This window comes from Monodelphis domestica, chromosome 1, assembly GCF_027887165.1.
Source record: "Monodelphis domestica isolate mMonDom1 chromosome 1, mMonDom1.pri, whole genome shotgun sequence".
NCBI classification, from domain to species: domain Eukaryota; kingdom Metazoa; phylum Chordata; class Mammalia; order Didelphimorphia; family Didelphidae; genus Monodelphis; species Monodelphis domestica.
Window position 1 is genome coordinate 525,465,842 of NC_077227.1, and position 21,192 is coordinate 525,487,033.

A 21,192-nucleotide genomic window follows, 5' to 3' on the forward strand; every position below is an offset into this window, starting at 1 on the left:
TATAAGCTGTGGCAAAAGAAGATATCACTCAAAATGTATAACTGGAAAAGAAGTAGGCCAATCATATACAGTATATGAATACTCATATACAATATGAGTATTCATCATAATAGATGAATAACCCAAATGCTGCAATATCCATATCATATTAAAATAACAGAGGAAAGCCTCCATTGCATTAATAAATTCTTCCTTAAGGATTTCAGGAGGACAATGACAAGAATCACAAAGGATGAGAATATGAGGAATATGTGATCTGAACCACTGGTGCCCACATAGATGAGCTCACAAATATAAAGTTTAAGATTATTTGGAAAGGAAGTTAATGTTAAATGATTCATAAGTAAGACCTTATTTATGAGTAGAATTTGATCAATCAAATCCTTTGACAGCATGTTGTAATTCTTACAAAAGAAAGGGCAGAAAAGGGAATAAAATTGTCTAATATTTTCAAAATACAAAAAGCTATTTCTACATTTTATAAATTGTCAATTATACAATTGTATACAATTTGTACAACATATTTTAAGTTAAGAGATTCACTAATGGGAAGGAAAAGTGCTTTATTTTCACAATTTATTTTGAAGCAAAAGTCAAATGTATTACAAACACAAACACCTTACCTTATTGATGGCACAGGCAGTTTTTTCTCTAATAGAGCCACTGCTTGTCCTTAAAATCTTTGAAAGATCCTGTCGAGCAGCCAAAAGATGAGCAACAGAAATAGTACTTTTAGCAGATAAGAGGGTGCGTTTTGGTTGGTAGACCTTTGCTAATTTTTCTGTTTGACTCTGTTGAATGAAAAGAAAACCTTGCTTTCAAAATAACAAACATACTGAAGAACCATATGATTAAAAAATTACACATCTCCAAAAAGCACAAGTATATTAAACTATGAAGCAACTTCTTAAGGGCAAGATTGGTAGGTTACTAAAGGTATAGCATAGAACTTAAAGGCCTGAATTAGATTGATTCTTAGAAGTCATCAATCAAATCTAAATGCCTCATTTTATAAATGAGAAAAAGCAGAATGCATAAAGGTTAAATGACTTTCCCAAAGTTACACTAGGCAAGAGACAGATAATCCCTGACTGGGAATGAGAAGGTAGGAGTCTGAATCAGGAGAACAAATGTAAACTAAAAAATCAGGCTGAGTGTCAGAACACCAAACATGAAATTCCCATTTCCTAAGATGGGTAAGAAGAAAAGCTCTAAGTTGGAGATATGGATTTAGTGGAGACTAACAATAATTGATATTCTTATTGTGCTTTAAATTTGCAAAGAACTTTATAGACATATTTTCATTTGTCTTAAAACCACCATATGAGGTAAATACAATGATTATTATTACCTCCATTTTACAGATGAGGAAATGACATCATAGCTAATAAATAAATGTTTAATGTAGGATTTCTACTCAAGTCTGGCTCTATGTCCCATACCCTACTATACCACATTGCTTGTCATAAGATTTTAGGAAACCAAAATTTAAGGAGTACCACAGTGTTAAATGCCTAATTTATTCTAATTCCCTTAAATTTTGGTCTATTTCTACTCCTTATATTTCTGACTGGATGCTGATATACTAATGAATACTGTCCACCATGCTTCCTCTTAATTCAGTCACCTCCCCTGAATTATTTTTATTTATTTATTTACTTTTTAAAACCCTTACCTACTGTCTTAGAATCAATACTGTGTCAAGTGACTTGCCCAGGTCACATAGCTAGGAAGTGTCTGAGGCAAGATTTGAACCCAGGACCTCCCATCTCTGAGTCTGGCTCTCAATCCACTGAGCCATGTAGCTGCCCCCCTCCCCTTGGATTATTTTGATACCATTTCTACCCCTATAATGCTCCCTAGATGTCAAGGATTAGTCAAATAGTAACAAGGATTAATGGAAAGTCTCTGTCAATTCCAGGTCATTGTATGCTACTGGCTCCCATGACTTCTTTTTGGGACTTTACCTCTGTCATTCTACATGCCATTCACTCTATGACTTACATATTATCTGAACTTCACGTTCTACCTGCCTGCCCAGCCAGACAAGGGTAGGTGTAGAGAGCTTAAAGAATATAATTCAATACTGGCATGAATGCATCAAAAAACAGTGGAACACAAGGAAGATATAAAGAAGGTTCTCCCCAGAGGAGAGACAATTAGACAAATTACCTCAGTGCTAGGGAAGTGGCCTTTCTCCCTTTTTTCAATTTCCAAACATGGCTGATGAACAGAATTAGTGAAGAAAGCCTGATCACCTAGGACTCCTTGGGACCATAAGTCTTACTTGCAAGAGGCTTTGATTACTTATATAGATGCCTAACTTGGTAGCCTAAACTCTCTCCTAGGTAGTTAGCAAGTCTGGAGGGGCTACAACATACAAGATGAAAGCAGAAAGAAACCACAGAACATATGACTCTATATGCCCTTCAAGGGCAGCTTATTCACCTCTATGGCAGAAAGTAAAAACATTAGAGATAAATATAGAACAGTTTGATTTGGACAGTATCTATCTTTATGATTCGGAGTGATATCCCACAGAAATGTGAATAGTTCAAGGGCAGTAAACAGAATAGTCCAGAAATGAGATTTAATGTGAAGATCTCAGCTTGAGAGATTTCTAGACAGATAGAGATGTGTGGAACCAGAAAATTTTATTTTAGAAATAGGAAGGCAAGTCAGTTAAGTGAGTGGGAGGTACAGAAACATAACATCATTGCCCTGGGAATAGGGTAGCTGTGACAAAATCTAATAATACTATCTGCAAGTCAAAAGGGAAATGTAATTTTGCCTGATATAAAACAAGTGGCCGTATCAACAGAGGCAGTCATAGTTATCACCACCAAAAGCATAAGCAATAATATATTAGGTTTTGAATAAGACCCTGAGTTACACTGACAAAATTTATTGTAGGAAAAATGGAATATTGTCCATCAAAATTTGACCAGGAAGGTCAAAAAAAGGCAGTCTATCTAGGACAAAATCTCCTCTTGGCACATATGTCAGACCTTGTTGGAAGAAATTTGGGTATGAACATAGGAATTCCCAGAAGGCAGGGGTAATTCTAATAGCTGGATGAAGAGTTGGTGACTTCAAAATTTACAGCCTATAGACTGGCTTGTCAAAGGGATTGATCTATCAGCTATTCTAATTTTGGTTTTCACTATAATTTATTGTCCCACAGAAGATAACAATTAAACTTAATGAATAATTAGTGGACCTGACATTCATTTAACTGCTCCCAAGGTTCAATGGCACCCTGGTTAGTGCTGCAGGCCTGAAGTCAAAATCTGAATTCAAATCTAGCCACAATCATTTCCTAGTTGTGTGACCCTGAACAAGTCATTTAATCAATCGTTGCTTTAGTTTCCTCATGTATAATAATGATAATAATAATAATAATAGCACATACCTTCCAGGGTTGTGAGAATGAAATAATAATTGCAAAGCGCTAAGGACATTGCCTGGCACATAGTAAGCACTATATAAGTGTTAGCTATGACTATGATGATGATAATGATTATTGACACTGTGTACAAAAAAAGGCACTGAATTCTTTTGTGATACACCTTCATACCTAAAATTCAGTTTCGGTTATACACAACTTTTACCAGACCACATAATCCTTTGGTCCACTCAGCTTTGAGATTCTGCCCCAAGATAGAGCAATTCTGTTAAAACTCACTTAAATGGGAGCAGTTGAGTGGCTCAGTGGATTGAGAGCCAAGTCTAGAGATGGGAGGTCCTATGTTCAAATTTGGCCTCAGACACTTCCTACCTGTGTGACCCTGGGCAAGTCACTTAAGCCCCACTGCCTAGCCCTTACAGCTCTTCTGCCTTGGAACCAATACACGGTATTGATTCTAAGACAGAAGATAAGGGTTTAAAAAAAAAAACCAACTCACCTAATTTCATTATATATAGGTAGCCCCAAACCATGCTTCATAGCGCAACCAATCATCCACAAGTCACCAGGGCCTACTCATAGTAGGATCTTTGTATCTACCTTATTACCACATACATACCCTGCTTCCCTCCTTTCTTTTCATCCCACTTTTCTACTTCTGGCTCTGGAAACAGTAATTAAATAAATTTATCATTGCCACTGGAAAGGGTAAAATAACTTACTATCTTATAGCTCTATTCATAATCCATATGACTACCCAGATCAAGACTTCCTTCCCTAGCCACCATTTCCCTATGTGAATTATATCTCCCCATTAGTCCATAATCTATTTAGGAGCAATGATTATCTAATTTTTCTTTTTTGTATACTCATGGTCTAACATATTTAACAATTATAGCACTTAAATTTATATTCCTTCATTAATTCATTTATCTATACTAAACAGCAAGGAATGCATAGGTCTGAGTCACAAGTAGTATGGCAATGGATGCATGTCTCCACAATGCTCTACTGTTACTGTGTATATTGATATTTGAAGATCTGGGCTAAGGTGAATCAACTTTTTGGAACACTGAAGTGTTGGAAGGAAGTATGCTTATGACCTACTCTGTGCTGCAAAAATTCTATCTTCTAAATTAGCATTTCTCCAAATTGATAAAGAATTGGTCCTGGTACACTGTAGGTAGTAGAAGATAACTTGTACTAATCTGACATGGCATGAAGGATTCCCAGAAACAGAAACAGATAGCATAGACAAATCAGTAATCAACTCTCATCTATTTGTTCTTGAAATGCTGACTTGTTAACCTTTGGAAAACTGCAGGATGCTCAAATGACATTGCCTAAGAGTCATACATATCTCAATGGATCTAGAAAGTAAACTTTGATTGGACAATTAGTTATAAAGGGTTGGGCTAAAAGAGTGTGGGAGAGATTGTCATACCACCAACATCTCTTATAATTTATAATTAGATGTACATACATTGATAAATTACACATACTTGGGCTAATTAATTCCAGATAGTCAGGCAAGAACTCCAAAAACTGATCCTCTACAGGGTACAGAAGGGGCTTACATCTTCTATCATGGATCCTGATATCAGGGACCCATGGTTTCTGACAGAGACAGCAAATCCACTGGTTAAAAAGTTCAGTTATTTGCAAAAAAAGGGGAGAATCAAATGTGTCTCTGAGTTCTTAAAAGAACTCCCTGAAGAAGGGAGTTCACAGGTCAGCCTGACCTGTTAAACAGGAGATCAAAAAGTAAAACCTTGGTCATCTCTGTGGGAAATCTCTGCTGAAGATGGGAGATCCATAAAGAAATTATACTGGAAAATAATCTGTAAAATTACTAGCTGCCCTGACAAAATATAGGGAATTCCAGATGCTACCTAGAACCTGGGTCACTTCTTAGGAGTTTGCAGCATTCAGAGTCTCACAAACACCTTGCCTGGCCACTAGTTTTTCAGAGAAATGAGATAAACAACAGGCGAAGCTTCATTCATATGAAGCTTCATTCTTGGGGGCTGAAGTTTGGAAAGCAGATTTGCTGCTGCAGTTTTAAGCAATGAATGTGTTCATGAACAATGTCAATGCTGGCTAATATGTGAGAGGGCTACCAGGAAACAGCAATAAGACATGCCTTTGACAGTAGAATAATTGCAAAACAAAAAAGTGAGGCCAGATTGTAAATATGTATACATGGAGACAGACATAAAAGTCAAAATGAACTGGCAGACCAGTAGCTAGTCAATTGGAGTCAATTAAGAAACAAAAATTTGGAGTGAAAGAGAATTGACTATTTGTATGACGTGGCCTGTTTTCCCAAAGAGTTGGCCATTTTATTACAATTACTTAAGTTTCCTGCCCTCTGCTGGAAATACTATGCTGGCACTGTCAGAAGCAAGGTTTGCTAAGCTATTCTCTTACTTTAACTGCTCCCATTAAACCAAGACCATACACACATGCACACGCTATGAAGACACAGACACAATTCCAAACAATTTCGGTTTTTTTTTTGATTTCTCTCATCTTTAGGTTCCTGTGAACAGACAATTTTAGAGAGGCCCACACAACCTTCACTATTGTAAATAACTCACATCTATACAGTACTTAATGGATAAAGTATCATATATATATATATATATGAACATATATATATATATTCTAATCAATTTCACAAAACCTCTTTTAGATTCTCTTACTATAATATAATAATAAACAATAACAATGGGATGTCCATTTTACCAATAAGAATCTTCTACAGTCTAAATTTAAAATGTATGCAACTCTTCTTTACCAAATTAATACATCAAACTTAAGCAAATCATTGAAGTGCTTCTAATGCTTCATCTTCAGCCCTACACCTATTCATTTTCATTTTTAACAAGTTATACTACAATACAATACATACTCTGAATGCTGCAAACTCCTTAGACAAGTCTTAGGAGAAGTGACCCAGGTTCTAGGTAGCACCTGGAATTCCCCATATTTTGTCAGGACAGCTAGGAATTTTACAGATTATTTTCCAGTATAATTATATAAGTACATACTACATACTACAAATCATACTACATACATACAATCATAACTACATTGATTTGTATGAAATAACAAATTAGGAATGTTAAATGTTTAGAACAAGGGAAAAGAATAGTCCTAAACAGGTAAGCTGCCTTCATTTTTCAGCACTAATATGAGATTCCATCACAAAAAATTAGGGCTCTTACTACTCCACTAACTTCTTTATTACCAATCAATCAATAAAGATTTACTAACTGCAAAACACTGTGGGGTAAGCTCCAGGGATTAAAAAAAAAGGCAATTCTTGCCCTCAAGGAGCTCACAATCTAATGGGGGAAACAAAAATCTAATAGACAAATGAACTATATTCAGGATAAAAAGGAAATAATTAACAGAGGAAAGGCACTAGAATTACAAGAGGTTGGGAAAACCTTCCTGTAGGAAACTGGTTTTAATTTAATTTATCCCAGTGAAACAGTTCAAATGGCAGGGGAAAAGCTTTCTTTAAATTTCACCATTCCTTATTTCATAATCTGTGCATACTATTAAAAATGCATATGAGCACCTAAAGATTTAATTTACATTATTTAAAAAATCCCTTACCTTCCATCTTAGAATCAATACGGTGTATTGGTTCCAAGATAGAAGAGCATTAAGAGCTAGGCAATGGGGGTTAGGGTTAGCCAGGATCACACAGAAAGGAAGTGTCTGAGGCCAACATTTTTCTCTAGCCTGACTCTCAATCCAGAGTCACCTGACCTCTACATTATGTTTTTTAAAAAACTCCTCCTCTGACAAATTTCTCATGTTATTTCAAAGCATTGAAGCATATCCTGAGCACAGAATAATCTATATAAAAATGCAAAGTTGTATTTGAAACTGTTCATTCATTTTGTCATGAATTCTTAAGCATAAGGCTTTTAATAATTTAAGTATCCATGATCTGGTATAGGATACAAAAGTTATTTTCCTTCCTTCCTTCATTTTAGGCTTTTGCATTCTAAAGCTCTACACTGATAGCTCTTGTGGTAGGAAGAAGGTCCTTAAATCATATACAGTGATGTAGAAGCTCTAAAATATGTAAATCAACCTTAAAAACCTAGGTATATACACCCTACATGTATCTTTGGATGCAAGGACCAATCTAGTTTAATTTAGACAAGCTCAACACCAAATCATGGGCAAAGAAATTAACTATTTCACCCATAGAAACTCTTAAAGACCACTTCTTAAGATACAGAGGCTATATAAACACTAATGACATCACATATACTGTTAAGTTTTTAATACAATGGTGGCATATAGTGAAGGAATCAAACAGAAAGTATTATTTATCACCAGCTATGAGAGTCTAGTGTTGTGCTAGGTATTTTAGAATATGAAATAAGTTTAAGATTTAGTCCATGCCCAGACTATTCAATTTAAGAACAAATTTCTTCAAATTATTTAATTATATACTATTACACCTATCATCACTGCAGAAAGATTTCATACCTATTATTTCTCAGATAAAAAGATCTATTCCTCCTAGCAGTTAATTTTTGTATTCAACTCTTTTTTGTAAAGTTATTTCAAACATTCATTATATCTTCGTCTTTTAAAAAAATCAGTATTAGTATAATTTAATCTTTTTTCATGACTTGGGGTCATCAAAATGGACATTCCCTATTTTATGCCCTGTTTTTATGTTTTCAGTTTCCTTTCTCTTAAGGCCATTATTGTCATTTGAGTCTTCAATAAAAGCGCCTAACCTAGTTCTACTTTGCAGTTTCTAATCTTCTATGAGCTTAAAAACCAGATAAACTAATTTTGATAAAAGATTTACATATTATTATAAAATTAATAACTGAAATTTACATAATGCTTTAAGGTTTGCAAAGCACTAGCAGTCAACTAAATGCTCTGAGTAAAGAGACAAGGAAATAATGAGAATAAAGGCTTTCACTAACAGTAGAAGCTTAGTTCTCAAAAATTAATGGTTGTCATAAGTCTGATCTTAGTAAATGTTATTATACTACTTAAGGAGTGCTGTTTTTACTAAAGCATGTAAGATTTTAACATGTCTTCTATTATCTTAATAAATGAAATTAAACTCTTAGGTTATGATCTTATGGTTCTTTGAAAGTTCCTTTAGTATAGCATAGTCAGTGATGGCGAACCTAGGTAACAGATGCCAAAGATGGCATGCAGAGCACACTCTGTGGGCACTTGGCCACCCTCCTCGCCAAGTTTCCCCCTAATCCCCCACCTCAAGTTGGTTTACTAGAAAAGCAGAGGGATTTGGTGGAGCTGCCCCCTTCCCCTTCTTCACCATGCTTCACATTTTTTTTACTTCACCTGCTCCTATGTCCAGTAGTCCAGTGGGAGTGCTTTCTCCCTCCCCTGTGTGGATTAAGGAGGAAGGGGGGTAAGGCACACCAAGCATGGGGGGAAGGGCACAGCATGTTGTCTTGGGTGGGCACTGGTTTGCCATCACTGGCCTATATTATGTGCTCAATAAATATCTGTTAAATGTAAGAGAATAGACTTCCATTGTAGGAAAGATTGTTAATAACCAAAAATAAAGCCTCCCCCCCCCCAAAAAAAAAAGCTACAGAGATGAAACATGAAGCCCTTTAGCTTCTGGACACTGGACAAATTATTTAACTTTTCTGGGTTTTGGTTTCTTTATCTGTAAGACACAGGAACTGGACCAGATGACCTCTTAAGACCTCTTCAAGCTCTAAATTACTATGACTCTATAAATATCTAGGAATAACAGTTGAACAAATAGTCAAATATAGTTATATGAAGACTTTAAACATTTTAAAAAATAACCTAAAGGTAAAATAACGTGAAAGTGACTATAAGTCTTATTTCTTAGTCCACTGCTTCAGTTTAGAGCTGAAATAAATATAGTGGGAAGAGTTAAAAAATATATACAGTTGGAACAATTCATGTATATTTTGACTACTGAAGTGGAAATACCTATTTTGAAGAGAAATAATAATAATGTAAAGAAATTGGCTATCGTATTTAGAGGCCATGTTTGTCAATATTTTGCTCTTTAAATTGCCACGTGTACCTTAGCTCTGTCTGACCAGCCAAATGACTGTACGGTGACATCCAGACGTTTCACTAAAAGTTTCCTTCGAACTTCATATTCATTGGTTATGGCTTGGTTAACTGCTTCTATTTTCTCCTGGGGGGGGGGGGGGGAGAAAGTCAATATCAGTTGAAATTCAAATATCTGTTAATTGTTTTTTTCTCCTTGTAACAAATAAACTGAAATAATTAAAATCCTAACAAATTACATTACTTTTATTGAATTTCACAGTATAAGATAATAGCTTACTTTTATATAGCAACTAATAGAAAAAAAGGCTATCCGCCTTAAATCTTATGAGCTGGTTAATAATAAACGTCACTAAGCAACTTGCCCATAGTCACATAGTAGTAGTAAGTACTGAACTGACTTCAAGAACATTACTCTTTGTACTATATTATACTACCTTCTCAGTATAATGACAGATATTAGAAAATGAGAATATTAAATTTCAAAATTATGGCAACAAAGTAGATTTTACTCTTTCTTATTAATTTATAAGTACTCTAGCTTAAATAATAACCATTAACTTCTAACAATATCTATTTTGATTTAAAATTTCTTATGCTGAATTGACCTGTTGAAATATTTTCAAATTATGACCTCAGATTTAAATTCTTAATATTAGGAGGCCTAGGTGAATTAAATTTTGCATAAATTTTAATTTCTAGTTTACCCATTCTTAGGCACATATTTTTAATACTAAAATAAAAACTATGGGGAAAATAATCACTTTTACAAAAATAAGAATCTTTAGACTAGGTTTAAATACATTAACTCATTAAAGGAGATAACTTAAGAAAAGTTCAAAAAGCATGAATGTCAAAATCATGAAATACATCAGCATCAACAATTTACCTCAAGACGAACCCCTACATACCCAGTGAGCTGGTCCCATTGTTTTCTTCAACAAAGGCTTTCCCACATGATTAGGAGGAACTTTTGCTAATGTTTCCTTTAACTGAAATGAGAAAAAAATAAAATTAATTAAAGAAGATCCTTTCTACCTTCAAAAAATTCTTCACACATACTTACATAAGATTATAAATAATAGAAAAGCAATCATGATTAAACTAAAGCTCAATGAAAGCTTTTTAAACTTTATAGAGGCCCAATGGGATAGGGAAAAGAGGAAAGGGAGAAAATCAAAAGGCTGATTACCCTGGCTTTTGTTCCACTGTTTATTTCCCAGTACAATTATCACAGAATAGGTATAACCTGTAACATGGATAAATTAGGATTTGTTTTTATAATGGGAATCATTCTTGTATTATGTAGTCGTATTTATACTTAATTTGCAGACTACAATAGCACATTAAGAAAAGCATGGAGGAAAAAAATATGTGACATCAATCTGTTTTCTTCTGCTCCATAAATTACTATTAATTTTCTGTGAAATAAATACAGGATTGCTTCTATATCAGGCAGTTATTTGAGAAGCCCTATTTCTTTCTATTTGTGAGGAAGAAGTAATATCTAGTAGTAAAGAAAACAAAAAAGATTTTCTTGTATGTTTTTTCTTCTTGGATTTAAAAATGAGAGTATGCAGGGGGAAAAAAATCTTTCAAAGCTTAATTCTTACTATTTTAAAATAATAACTACTAAACAACAAAAACTCTGCAAAAAGGAATTGGTGAAAAGTTTTGATTTTGAAAAAGAAACAATACCAAACTCCGATATTCATCAGTTATAAGAGCCACAAAAATATAACTTATTTTTAAATATTTTAATCTGAAATTCACTAGGAGATAAGAAAAAAATTCAGTCTCTTAGAAAAATTCATTGAGTCATTTCAGACAAAAAGACAACCAGGCTTCCTTTAAACACACTGAATTTTAAAAAGTCTTACTTTTTTTTCTATGCCACTGAAGAACTGGAACATGGTTATATTGGCTGGAGGTTTGGACATTCCTAGAGCAATACATATGCCCTTCAACTCTTGAAAAACCTCACTACCACCTCCTTCTTGTGCTTTTTTAGGGGGAGAATTTACACATAGCATTCTGGCAGCTTCTAGTTCTGAGATGAGGTATGCTGGAAAAAAAACAGAACAAACCCAACAGATTTTACAATGAGATAGTCATGTCAAGTATGGTTAAACTTTGGTCACAACTGTATAGTTCTTATGAGAAGACTGAAGACTTCAGGGATCCCCAGTAAAAAATTTTTTTCAGGTTTTTATTTCAGATGTTTTAACTTTTAAAGTTTGACTGAATCAAGTCTCTTAATACACAAGTCAGCAACCAAGCCTTGTGTAAGAACCATAACCTCCCACCATTTCTTGCTATGAAATATACAAAGGTATATCAATCTTAACCAATATGCTGAAAAAGGCAAAATATTTTTGAAACTCTGTATTTCTTTTTGTGTATTATTTCCTATGTCCACTAGATTTAATCACTTAATATTATCTTAGACTCCTCACAAATTCAAATTTTCCTTTCAGTATGCTGAATTCAACTGTGTTAAAAGACAGAAATTTGTTTAAAATAATTTCTACTCATGATTGATAGAGCCTTCCCCTTTTATTCTTGACAAGGGGAACTTATTATTTTAAAAGAAGGCAAATTGACGAACTTTTAATTGGTAGGATTTTAGGCTAATTAAAAGTTGTTTGTTTTTTTTTAATTAGGTGAAATTTTCCTGATTCCTTATTCTTATCATGAAGAGCTAAGTGTAAGGACAACTCTTAAGCATGGAGGTAGTATAGTGGATATAGTGTTAGACTTGCAAACAAGATTGAAATTTAAATTCACACTCAGACATCAGTTAGGTGAATGAAAGTAAATCAGCTAATGCCATTTATTTGTGAAAAGGGGATTGTTTATTAAAATCCCACTTGTTTTTAAAATATTTGACACATCTAATTTGAGAAATACTTTGCATAGTATTCAGAACTGCATTGAATTGTTAAATTTTCATTGATCCAATCAAGTAGTAATCTTTCAGAATGTTGTAAGCTATTATGAGATCTTAAGTTATCTATGGAATTTAAATAGATTCTCTAATATTGTGTTATTGAAACATATTCATAATACTAGTTTATGGATATTATCAAGCAGTAATGTTTAATTATGCAGGACATAACTGAAACCAGGGAATAAGTAAAGAAGGTACCTGAGCAGCTAAAAAACTGTATTGGAAAGTTCATACTGTAACTTTCCTCTACTTTCCTCTCAAAGGATAGGCTCTTGGGTTTACTAACAGACTATTAACTCCTAAATGATAAAATTATAACAATATTTTTATATGGAAATCTTGTGTGAAATTAACTCATTTTCTAATTTCCAGAAGAGCTCAAACATGTAAAAACCAAAAAAGGACCACCAAGTAAGAAAACCACAAAAAAGTACAAAATTACAATGACCAAATGTGGTCCTAGAAGAGATGAAAGAATGTACCCTCTCTCCTTCCTTTGGAGAAATAGAGAATTATGGATGTAGGGCATGACATATACTGCCAGACCAAGCTAATGTATGGGTTAGTATTTCTGATTTGGTTCTTTTGGGTCCATTCTTTGTTATAAAAGATGACTCACTAGGTAGGGGAAGAAGAAAATGAAGGTGGTATGAAGGCAAAATGTATTGATTTATTTTTAAAAAGTAGACACAGAAACTCAAAATGCAAGGTAATCCAAGACCATTTAGGTACAGGCAAAAAGCCCTAAACACCTGAATAGATTAGAGAGTATTCAGTTCAACATGCACCTATTAAAAACCCATTATGTTCAGTATATTGTGCTTGGTACTGGAAATAAAAAAAAGAAAAATATTTAGTTTATCCCTTAGTGGAGCTCATAAAATTTTATAAGAGTACAATAACAGATGTTTATATAACAACATGAGGATATCCTAAAACTAGGAAAAAACTTATATTCTTTTCAGAGAAACTTATAATGCAATTTCAAAATTTCTATAGAAAATGATTAAAATATCTTCTTAACCCTTCTATCCTCCAATCCTACCCCTAAAACAAAAGATTTTGTAGAAAATGAACAAACTTTCAATTATCTAGAAGAACACTTAGTTATCCACAACTACTTCCTATATTTTTGTTACCCAAGATTTTAATTTATGAAATAGTAAATGTCATGTGGTTCTTGCTTACAAGTATTGGTTGCTGACTTATGTTTTTGGGATTTTAGAGATCCATGAATCAATTAATGACATTATGAATTTAATTTTGGGAAATCAAGATAAAATTATAATTTAGTATATAAGAATTTAGACTACACATAACAGAACCAAAATAGTTAATAGGAAATCTATATCCATGTTAAGTTGGAGGATAACAAGTAGATAGCTAGCTGTCTTTGATGAATTCCAGACCCCAGACCCAGCTAAACTATACCCCAAGGTGCAGATTATGCTTGTGTAGTCAGTATCAATGACTTTTGAAAGATGATGAATAAGGGTATTATAGACTAGAAAATGACAAAGGTCCTGAATTTCAAAGAAAGAATAGAAAAGCAAAGAGTGAATTTGAGTGATTCCTAGCAAAATTCTGGGATATGCTAATTTAAAATTAACCTATTAAAACTGGATGCTGAAAGGAGAAATGAATAGTGACAAAGACCAATTTCCTTCTATAAGGAAGTTTAAAGTAAAATAGTAGGCAGTGATGAGACTAAAAGGGCTTAGAAATTGCCTGCCCAATAAATATTTGATCACCTTGTCTGATATAAAAAGATAGTAGCTAAAAGTCTGTTTCAAACATAAATGTATTTGTATAATTTCATGGAGAAAAGATTACCAGATTTGAATTTCAAATACTCCCTCCTCCCCATTTCCTGTGTGTGTGTGTGATGGGCAAAACTTCTATGGCTAACTGTTGTTTTATTAGATGGCCTCTAAAGTCCTTTTCCAGTTCTATAGCTATGATCCTAAGTATGGCAGAGGACTATAATACAGCAAGAAGTGGTTGAGGAAAAACAAATATACAAAAGGCTTGGCCAGGTACCCAATTAAACCAGATGATTCCAAGAACATTTAAGGATGACACTGGAAGAAACACAATAAACAGATAAAAATGGAAAAGATATCAAGATCCTTTTATATGGAACTTTACTTCATTAATTAACAATGAAGCCATCTTATAATCTAACACAACAGTTTCTGATATGTTGCATATGGAGGAAAAGATAGTAGAGAAAACAATGACTCAACCAACATGCTGTGCCAGAATTATGCCAGAGGCCCTATATATGTCCAAAGACAAGAAAATATCCAGAGTATCAAATATGTCAAACTATATGGTAATTGGCAGGTAAGTACTAAAAAATAGAAATAATCTGGAAAGGCATTTTGAAGAGAGTATTATTTAAGGTGTGCCTTGAAAGGCACTAGAAAATTTTAAAAGGGAAGGAAGGGACAAGAGCATTCCAGGATTTAAAAAGAACCCATTCAAAGGCACAGGGAAAGGAGATGGAATGTAATATACAAGAAATAGGAAGTATGGTTCTTCAGTCTAGAAAGCCTGGTCAGGGTCAGACTGAAGGGCTTTAAATGCCAAACGGAGGACTTTTATGTTTTGTTTTAAAGGCAATGGACAATCACTAAAGGTTTTTGAACTGGGGAGTAATGTAGTTACAAATATGGTGCCAGATATAGTAATTGTGTGGAAGTTGGATTGGATAGAAGAGAGGATGGCTGTAAGTAAACTAATTTTAAGGCTACTGCACAATAGTCAGGGCAAGAACTGATGAGGCCTGAACTATAGTGATTATGTTATGAGTTAAAAAAAAAAATGAGAGATGTGAGAGATGTTAAGGAAGTGAAATAATCAGACTAACTTTGGCGATTGACTAGACATGGGTTTAAGGATAAAGATATGAGTTTTATGTTAAACATTCTCAATTTGAGATTCTTAAAGAATCTCATAGCAGGGGTTTAGAAGTTAATAAGCTAAAGCTTATAAGAGAAATGGGGGAGGGGGAAGGATATGTTCTAGGAAGACTTGAGAATCATCTGTATGGAGATGACAGTTGATTGGCATCTAGGACCTCCCATCTCTAGGTCTGGCTCTCAATCCACTGAGCCACCTAGCTGCACCCTGATAGGCACATTTTCATCCCATCCTGATGAGACCAACATATTCAGACCACTTCCTCAGCTATTTCCTTACCATGATAATAAACTCATACTATATTCTACTTCCCCTTGTTATTGTCCTCCATAATGTAAGCTTATTGAAGTCAGGGACTATCATGTTGACTTGTATGAGTATACTCAGCACTTAGCATAATGAATGGCACATAGTAAATGCTTATCTCATATACATATATGAACATCTATCTATCTATATAAATGTATAGATATATAGATATCTGGTATATCTGTCCATCTATCCATCTAAACATCCATTCACCTATTCTTGTCATGTGACCAGTTCGTTTTCCTATCATAAAATGACAATGAAATCCTTTATTCTTGTTCTTTTTTGGCACTCCTTATTGGTTATGTGTTAGAGAACTACTTCCCCCCCTTTCTACCAGTGTAAGCTGGTAGTCAAAAGAGTCAACACAATTTTGGGTTGCATTAAGAGGTATATTTTCCAGGTGACAGTCCTCAAGTGTACTCTGCCCTGGTAAGAACACATCTAGGGTATCTTTGTTTCAGTGCATCACATATTGCTTAACTATGGAACATCCAGAGAAACAAAGGATTTTGGCCCTGAACAAGACTTTAGGGGTGATATTAAAGCTTTCTCCCAAAAGCCAAGGACTGTGGAAGAAGCATTATGTAATGTTCTTTTTGGCTCCAGAAGGCAGAAGTAGAAATAACAAGTGGAAGCTATAAAGAGTAAATATAGGCTTGATTCAATGAAAAACTCCCAGCAATAGAACCTCAAGAGACCTCAAGAGGCCATTTGTGGTTTCTCATGCACTGGAAGCCTTCAAGGAATGCTGGATGATCACTAACACAATGTTATAGAAAGGATTCTTGTGGTAGTGGGGAACAGTAGGTTGTGTGCTGGATTTGGAATCAGCATATTTAGTTTCAAATCTCAGCTTTATGACTTACTAGTTATGTGACCTTGGTCAAGGCACTTAAGCTTGCTAGGTGTTTCAGTTTCCTCATTTGTTCAATGAAAGTTTGAATTGGTCACTAGGGTTGACTTCTGGCTCTGAATCTATGATCTTATATTCATATAGGCAGGACTAAATAAATGTTAGGTCCCTTCCATCCTTGTGTTTGTAAGAATAAAAACCTTATTTTTGGATTACATCTATCAAGATAAGAGTTGTAATATTAGTAGTCTATTATTCTACAGACTCCTTGAGAGTAGGGACTATGCTTTATGCATCTCTGTATTACTCCATAGTAATAAATTTGGTATCTTGCATATAGCAGATGCTTATTAATTGTTTATTGAATGAAGAAAGTTTGTCAAAACTTTATTTTCTAAACTAGCCATGTGTTGTTATAAAAATAGTGGTAATTATATCAAGTTGTGGATTTGCTAACTATTTCTCAAAGGTACAAAAGCAAGAATGGTAGAATGCATACTCAAAAATTATCAAAGAAAGGGGGCAGTTGGGTAGCACAGTGGATTGGCAGCCAGGCCTAGAGATAGGAGGTCCTAGGTTCAAATCTGATCTCAGACATTTCCTAGCTGTGTGATCCTAGGCAAGTCACTTAGTCCCCACTGCCTAGTCCTCACCACTCTTCTACCTTGGAACCAATACATAGTATTGATTCTAAGGCAGAAGGTAAAGGTTTAAGAAAATTATCAAAGAAAGTGTCTTAAATAAAACACAAATCACCATTAAGTACTTTGGTAGGTACATGGAAAATTCAAATATCAGTTGCAATAGTAAAGCTTTATACTCTATGTGTCACAGTATAAAAACAAGACTTTTCATCATGATAGCATAAGCTTTATTTAAGAATTTATTTTTTAAATTTAAGAATAAATTGAACTAAAAATGACTATATTATGCCATTTAATTCTGTTTAAATTGTAGGGGTATAACAAGTTGACAATTAATTTTTCACTACATAATCTAAAGGTCTTTCCTGTTTCACAGTCACTTTGAAATATCAAGTCTCAAATTGATGCTAATCCCCTGTACTTTCAGCAAATAACTTCACTTCCTATTTTGTTGAGATCTAGGCTGTTCAGTATGAGTTCCCTCCATTCTCCTCCTCACTCAAAACTATGTATCTTCAATTCAAGTTAATTTAAATCTTAAGTTTCTATTTTGTACAGAACATTCTGTGAGATGTTGAAGGAGAAATGAAGTTTAGGTAAGACAGTCTCTTGCCCTCCAGGAGCTTATAGTTTAGAGGGGATATAACACATGGCAAGTGACTAAAGTATAAAATTCATATGTATATGACAGGTGTAAGCAAAGTGCTATATGAAGTTCAAAGAAGTAAAAATATTTACTAAAAGGGGGAGAGGGGAAAGAGAGAATATATACAGTCATAGAAAGCTTCCTGGAGGTGAAATTTGAGCTAGCCTATAAAATAATTGTAGGAATTCAACAGGCAGAGAAGAGGGCACTTTACACACATAAAAAGTATATTGAACAAAGACAAAGAGGTAGGAATGTGAAAAACATACCAGAGACGGAGAGTTTTTCAGACTAATAGAATTATAAACTATATAAATGAAAACAGAACAAGCTAGAAGTATAGGACCTATTGGAGGGATTCCCAAAAATTGGGAGATAAAGCTACACAAAAGGCAAATTTAAGAGCAGCATGAGTTCACCCATTGTTTTTCTTTGCTCCTATTATTTTAGGTAGAGGTGGTTCTTCTGGATAACACTAATTCTTCTACATTGGGATTCTTAATCACATCAAGCATTCCGGTTTTTTTTATATATCTTCAATACTGACCTTTCCAATGGCTCCAAATTATTATGTCTTTGCATTCTCTTAAGAAAAAATAGTATCCTCTAGAAGCACTATACTAATTAATCCTTATCACCACTTTCACTATTTCTTTATAGCAAACATCTTAAGTGGTCTTGGGCTATACCTCCTTAACTCCCCCCTCTGCTCCTCTAAACTTTATAATCTGGCTTCTATCCCCACCAAACTAATGAAATTGAATTCCTCAAAGATCATCAATAATTTACTAAATTTCAAATCCAATAACCTTTTCTCAATTTTCATTCCCTTTGACTTCTTGGCAATATTTGATACATTGTTTATATTATTTTCTCTCTTGGCTTCTGTCTTGAATCTGGACATTATTCGCTTTCTACAAGTGGCCTTACCTCTAATTCATCTTACATAAGAGAGTAATTATTTCTAATGCTTAGCTCTATACACAGAATTCATTCACTTCAGAGCTGGGAGGGATTTGACCATTTATTCCAAACTGTACTCAGAATAGAATTCCTATCTAAGAAATAGTCATCTAGTTTTTGTTTGAAGATCTTCAATGAAAGGAACCCACTTTTCCCCAAGATATTTCATAGCACTTTTAAGACAGTTGTAACTGCAGTTTTCACTTCTTAATGTTTAGGAAGATAAGCTCAATGAAGACATTGTTTCATTCTTATCTATTTATCACATACTAGGTTTAACAAAAGCTTGCTGATTAAAATGATTTTCATTAATCCTAATTTTCTCCCTTTATAATTCTGACTTGTTCCCATTCACTGTCCCAATTTCTGAGCCTTTAGGCCAAAAGAACAAGTCAATTCCTCTTTCACATAACACTTTCTCTTATAACTTGGAAGACACTCAACTCTTTTCTATTCCTCAAGTCTTCCCTGAGGCTAAATATCCCTAGTTCACAAAGACTTGAGGCTATTCACCATTCTGGTTGCCTTTTACTGAATGTTCTCTAGCTTATCAATATCCTTCCCAAACTGTAGTACACAGAATTTTACACAATAGTTTAGGTGTGTAGTTTGACCAAAGTAGAATATAGAGGGATTGATTATCACTTCTTATTTCTGGAAGTATCCCTCTTGCAGCTAAAAAACACATTGGTTTTTTTGGCTTGCTAAAGTATATTGTTGACTTATACTGAGCTTAAGCCCAACAAATTCAGAGAATTTTTTTCAGAATAACCCCTACCTAACCATATTGCCTTCATGCTGTACACAAGAAGTCAATTTTACATTAACTCCTGTTAAATTTCCACTTCTAAGATTTAGTACAAGCTTCTAGCCTGCCAAGATCTTTTTGAATTCTGCCTTTGTCATCTTAAAGCGCTAACCTTTCCAGTTTTTTATCTTCCTTTGCCTTTCTGAGAGGTATATACTAGAAGGAGTAATTTTGGAGTCAGAGAACTTGAGATAAAATACTGCCTGTCACTAACTACTTGTATGACCATATGCAAGTAACTTTACCTCTAAGGGACCTCAATTTCCTTATTCTTAATCTGTAAAATGAAGTTGAACTAGATAGTCTTTAAAATTACTTTTAGTTCTGAACCTATGATCTAAAATTGACAAGAATACCTGCCTCTATTCAATATAAAGTCATAAAATCCAAAAATTACATAAAATCCAATAAAACTACAAGTCTGAAGAAATCCAAGCACTGAATTTGCTAAGCACAAAGTATACTGAGGTTCCACAGTAATGCAGATGTTCTTCCAAGTAGACATGGAATCATTAACAATTAATCTCTAAGTCTGGCTATTTGATCAGTTCTAAAATCATCTAATTTCACTACAGTCTAGCCTAGATTTCTACATTTTACCAAGAACAGCATGAGAGATTATCAAGTACAATGCAAACTATGTCTATAACATTTTCCCAATATACCAGCTTTAGTAACCTTATCATAAAAGGAATTAAGGTTAATCTAGCATGTTCTGTTCTTACTGAAGCCACATTAGTGATTACTACTTCCTTTTTTAGATGTTTATTAACCATCTTTCTTTTTTAAAAATGGCAGAATCCCTGCCTTTAAGAACTTTTCAATGGCTCCCCATTGTTTACTGAATAACGTCTAAACTTCTTAGTTTAGCTGTGTAGTAGTTTTAAACTAAGGGATAGGAAGACTTGGGTTTGAATCCCCAATCAGAAAAGTATTAGCTGCGAGGAAGGGAAAATCCCATAATCTCTCTGAATCTCAGTTTCATTTTATAAAATAGGTATCATAAGATCATCTACTGTCCAGTATTACTACAAAAAGGACTAAATGAGAAAAATTAGGTAAACCATTTGGCAAACCTGAAAGTGCTATATAAAAAGGAGTTATGATGAGACTTCAATCTACCTTTTGAAAAATTATTAAAAAAAACCAAAAACAAAAAACCTTACTTCCTATCTTTTAACAGATACTAATTACTGGTTCCAAGGCAGAAGAGCACTAACAGCTAGGCAATGAGGGTAAAGTGAGTTGCCCTGGGTGACACAACTATGAAGTGTCTTGAGGCCAAATCTGAACCCAGGACCTCCCATCTCCAGGCTTGCTCTTTATTCACTGAGTCACCTAGCTTAATCCAAAGTACCATTCTAGTCTTGTTTCATATATGCTATGCTTTAGGCAAGCTGGACTACTTATTGTGAGGTCCCCTAAGCATGACCCTTTTATGTATTTTTAGGGATAAAAAGCAGTTCTCAAATATCACACATCTTTTTTTCATCTCTATCTACTGATAACTAACCTATCTTTCAATGCCAAAGCTCAATTGCCAGACTGTTAATGAAAGCAGTATAGTGAATAGTACTGTGGAGTTTAAGTCAAGGACATTTCAATTC

The 21,192-nt window shown here is 34.1% G+C and overlaps 1 protein-coding gene across 3 annotated transcripts in view; it reads right to left on the reverse strand.

The window, feature by feature from the left end:
* Positions 1–21,192, reverse strand: part of FAM98A (family with sequence similarity 98 member A) — a 41,870-nt gene that overhangs the window by 3,463 nt on the left and 17,215 nt on the right. For all 3 annotated transcript variants that reach the window (XM_016428199.2, XM_007476069.3, XM_056813268.1), the window contains exons 4-7: positions 11,365–11,549; positions 10,396–10,476; positions 9,495–9,611; positions 624–791 (exon numbers count right to left, since the gene is read on the reverse strand). In XM_016428199.2, the coding sequence (XP_016283685.1) occupies positions 624–791; positions 9,495–9,611; positions 10,396–10,476; positions 11,365–11,549 (551 nt within the window). The remainder of the gene's footprint in view (positions 1–623; positions 792–9,494; positions 9,612–10,395; positions 10,477–11,364; positions 11,550–21,192) is intronic.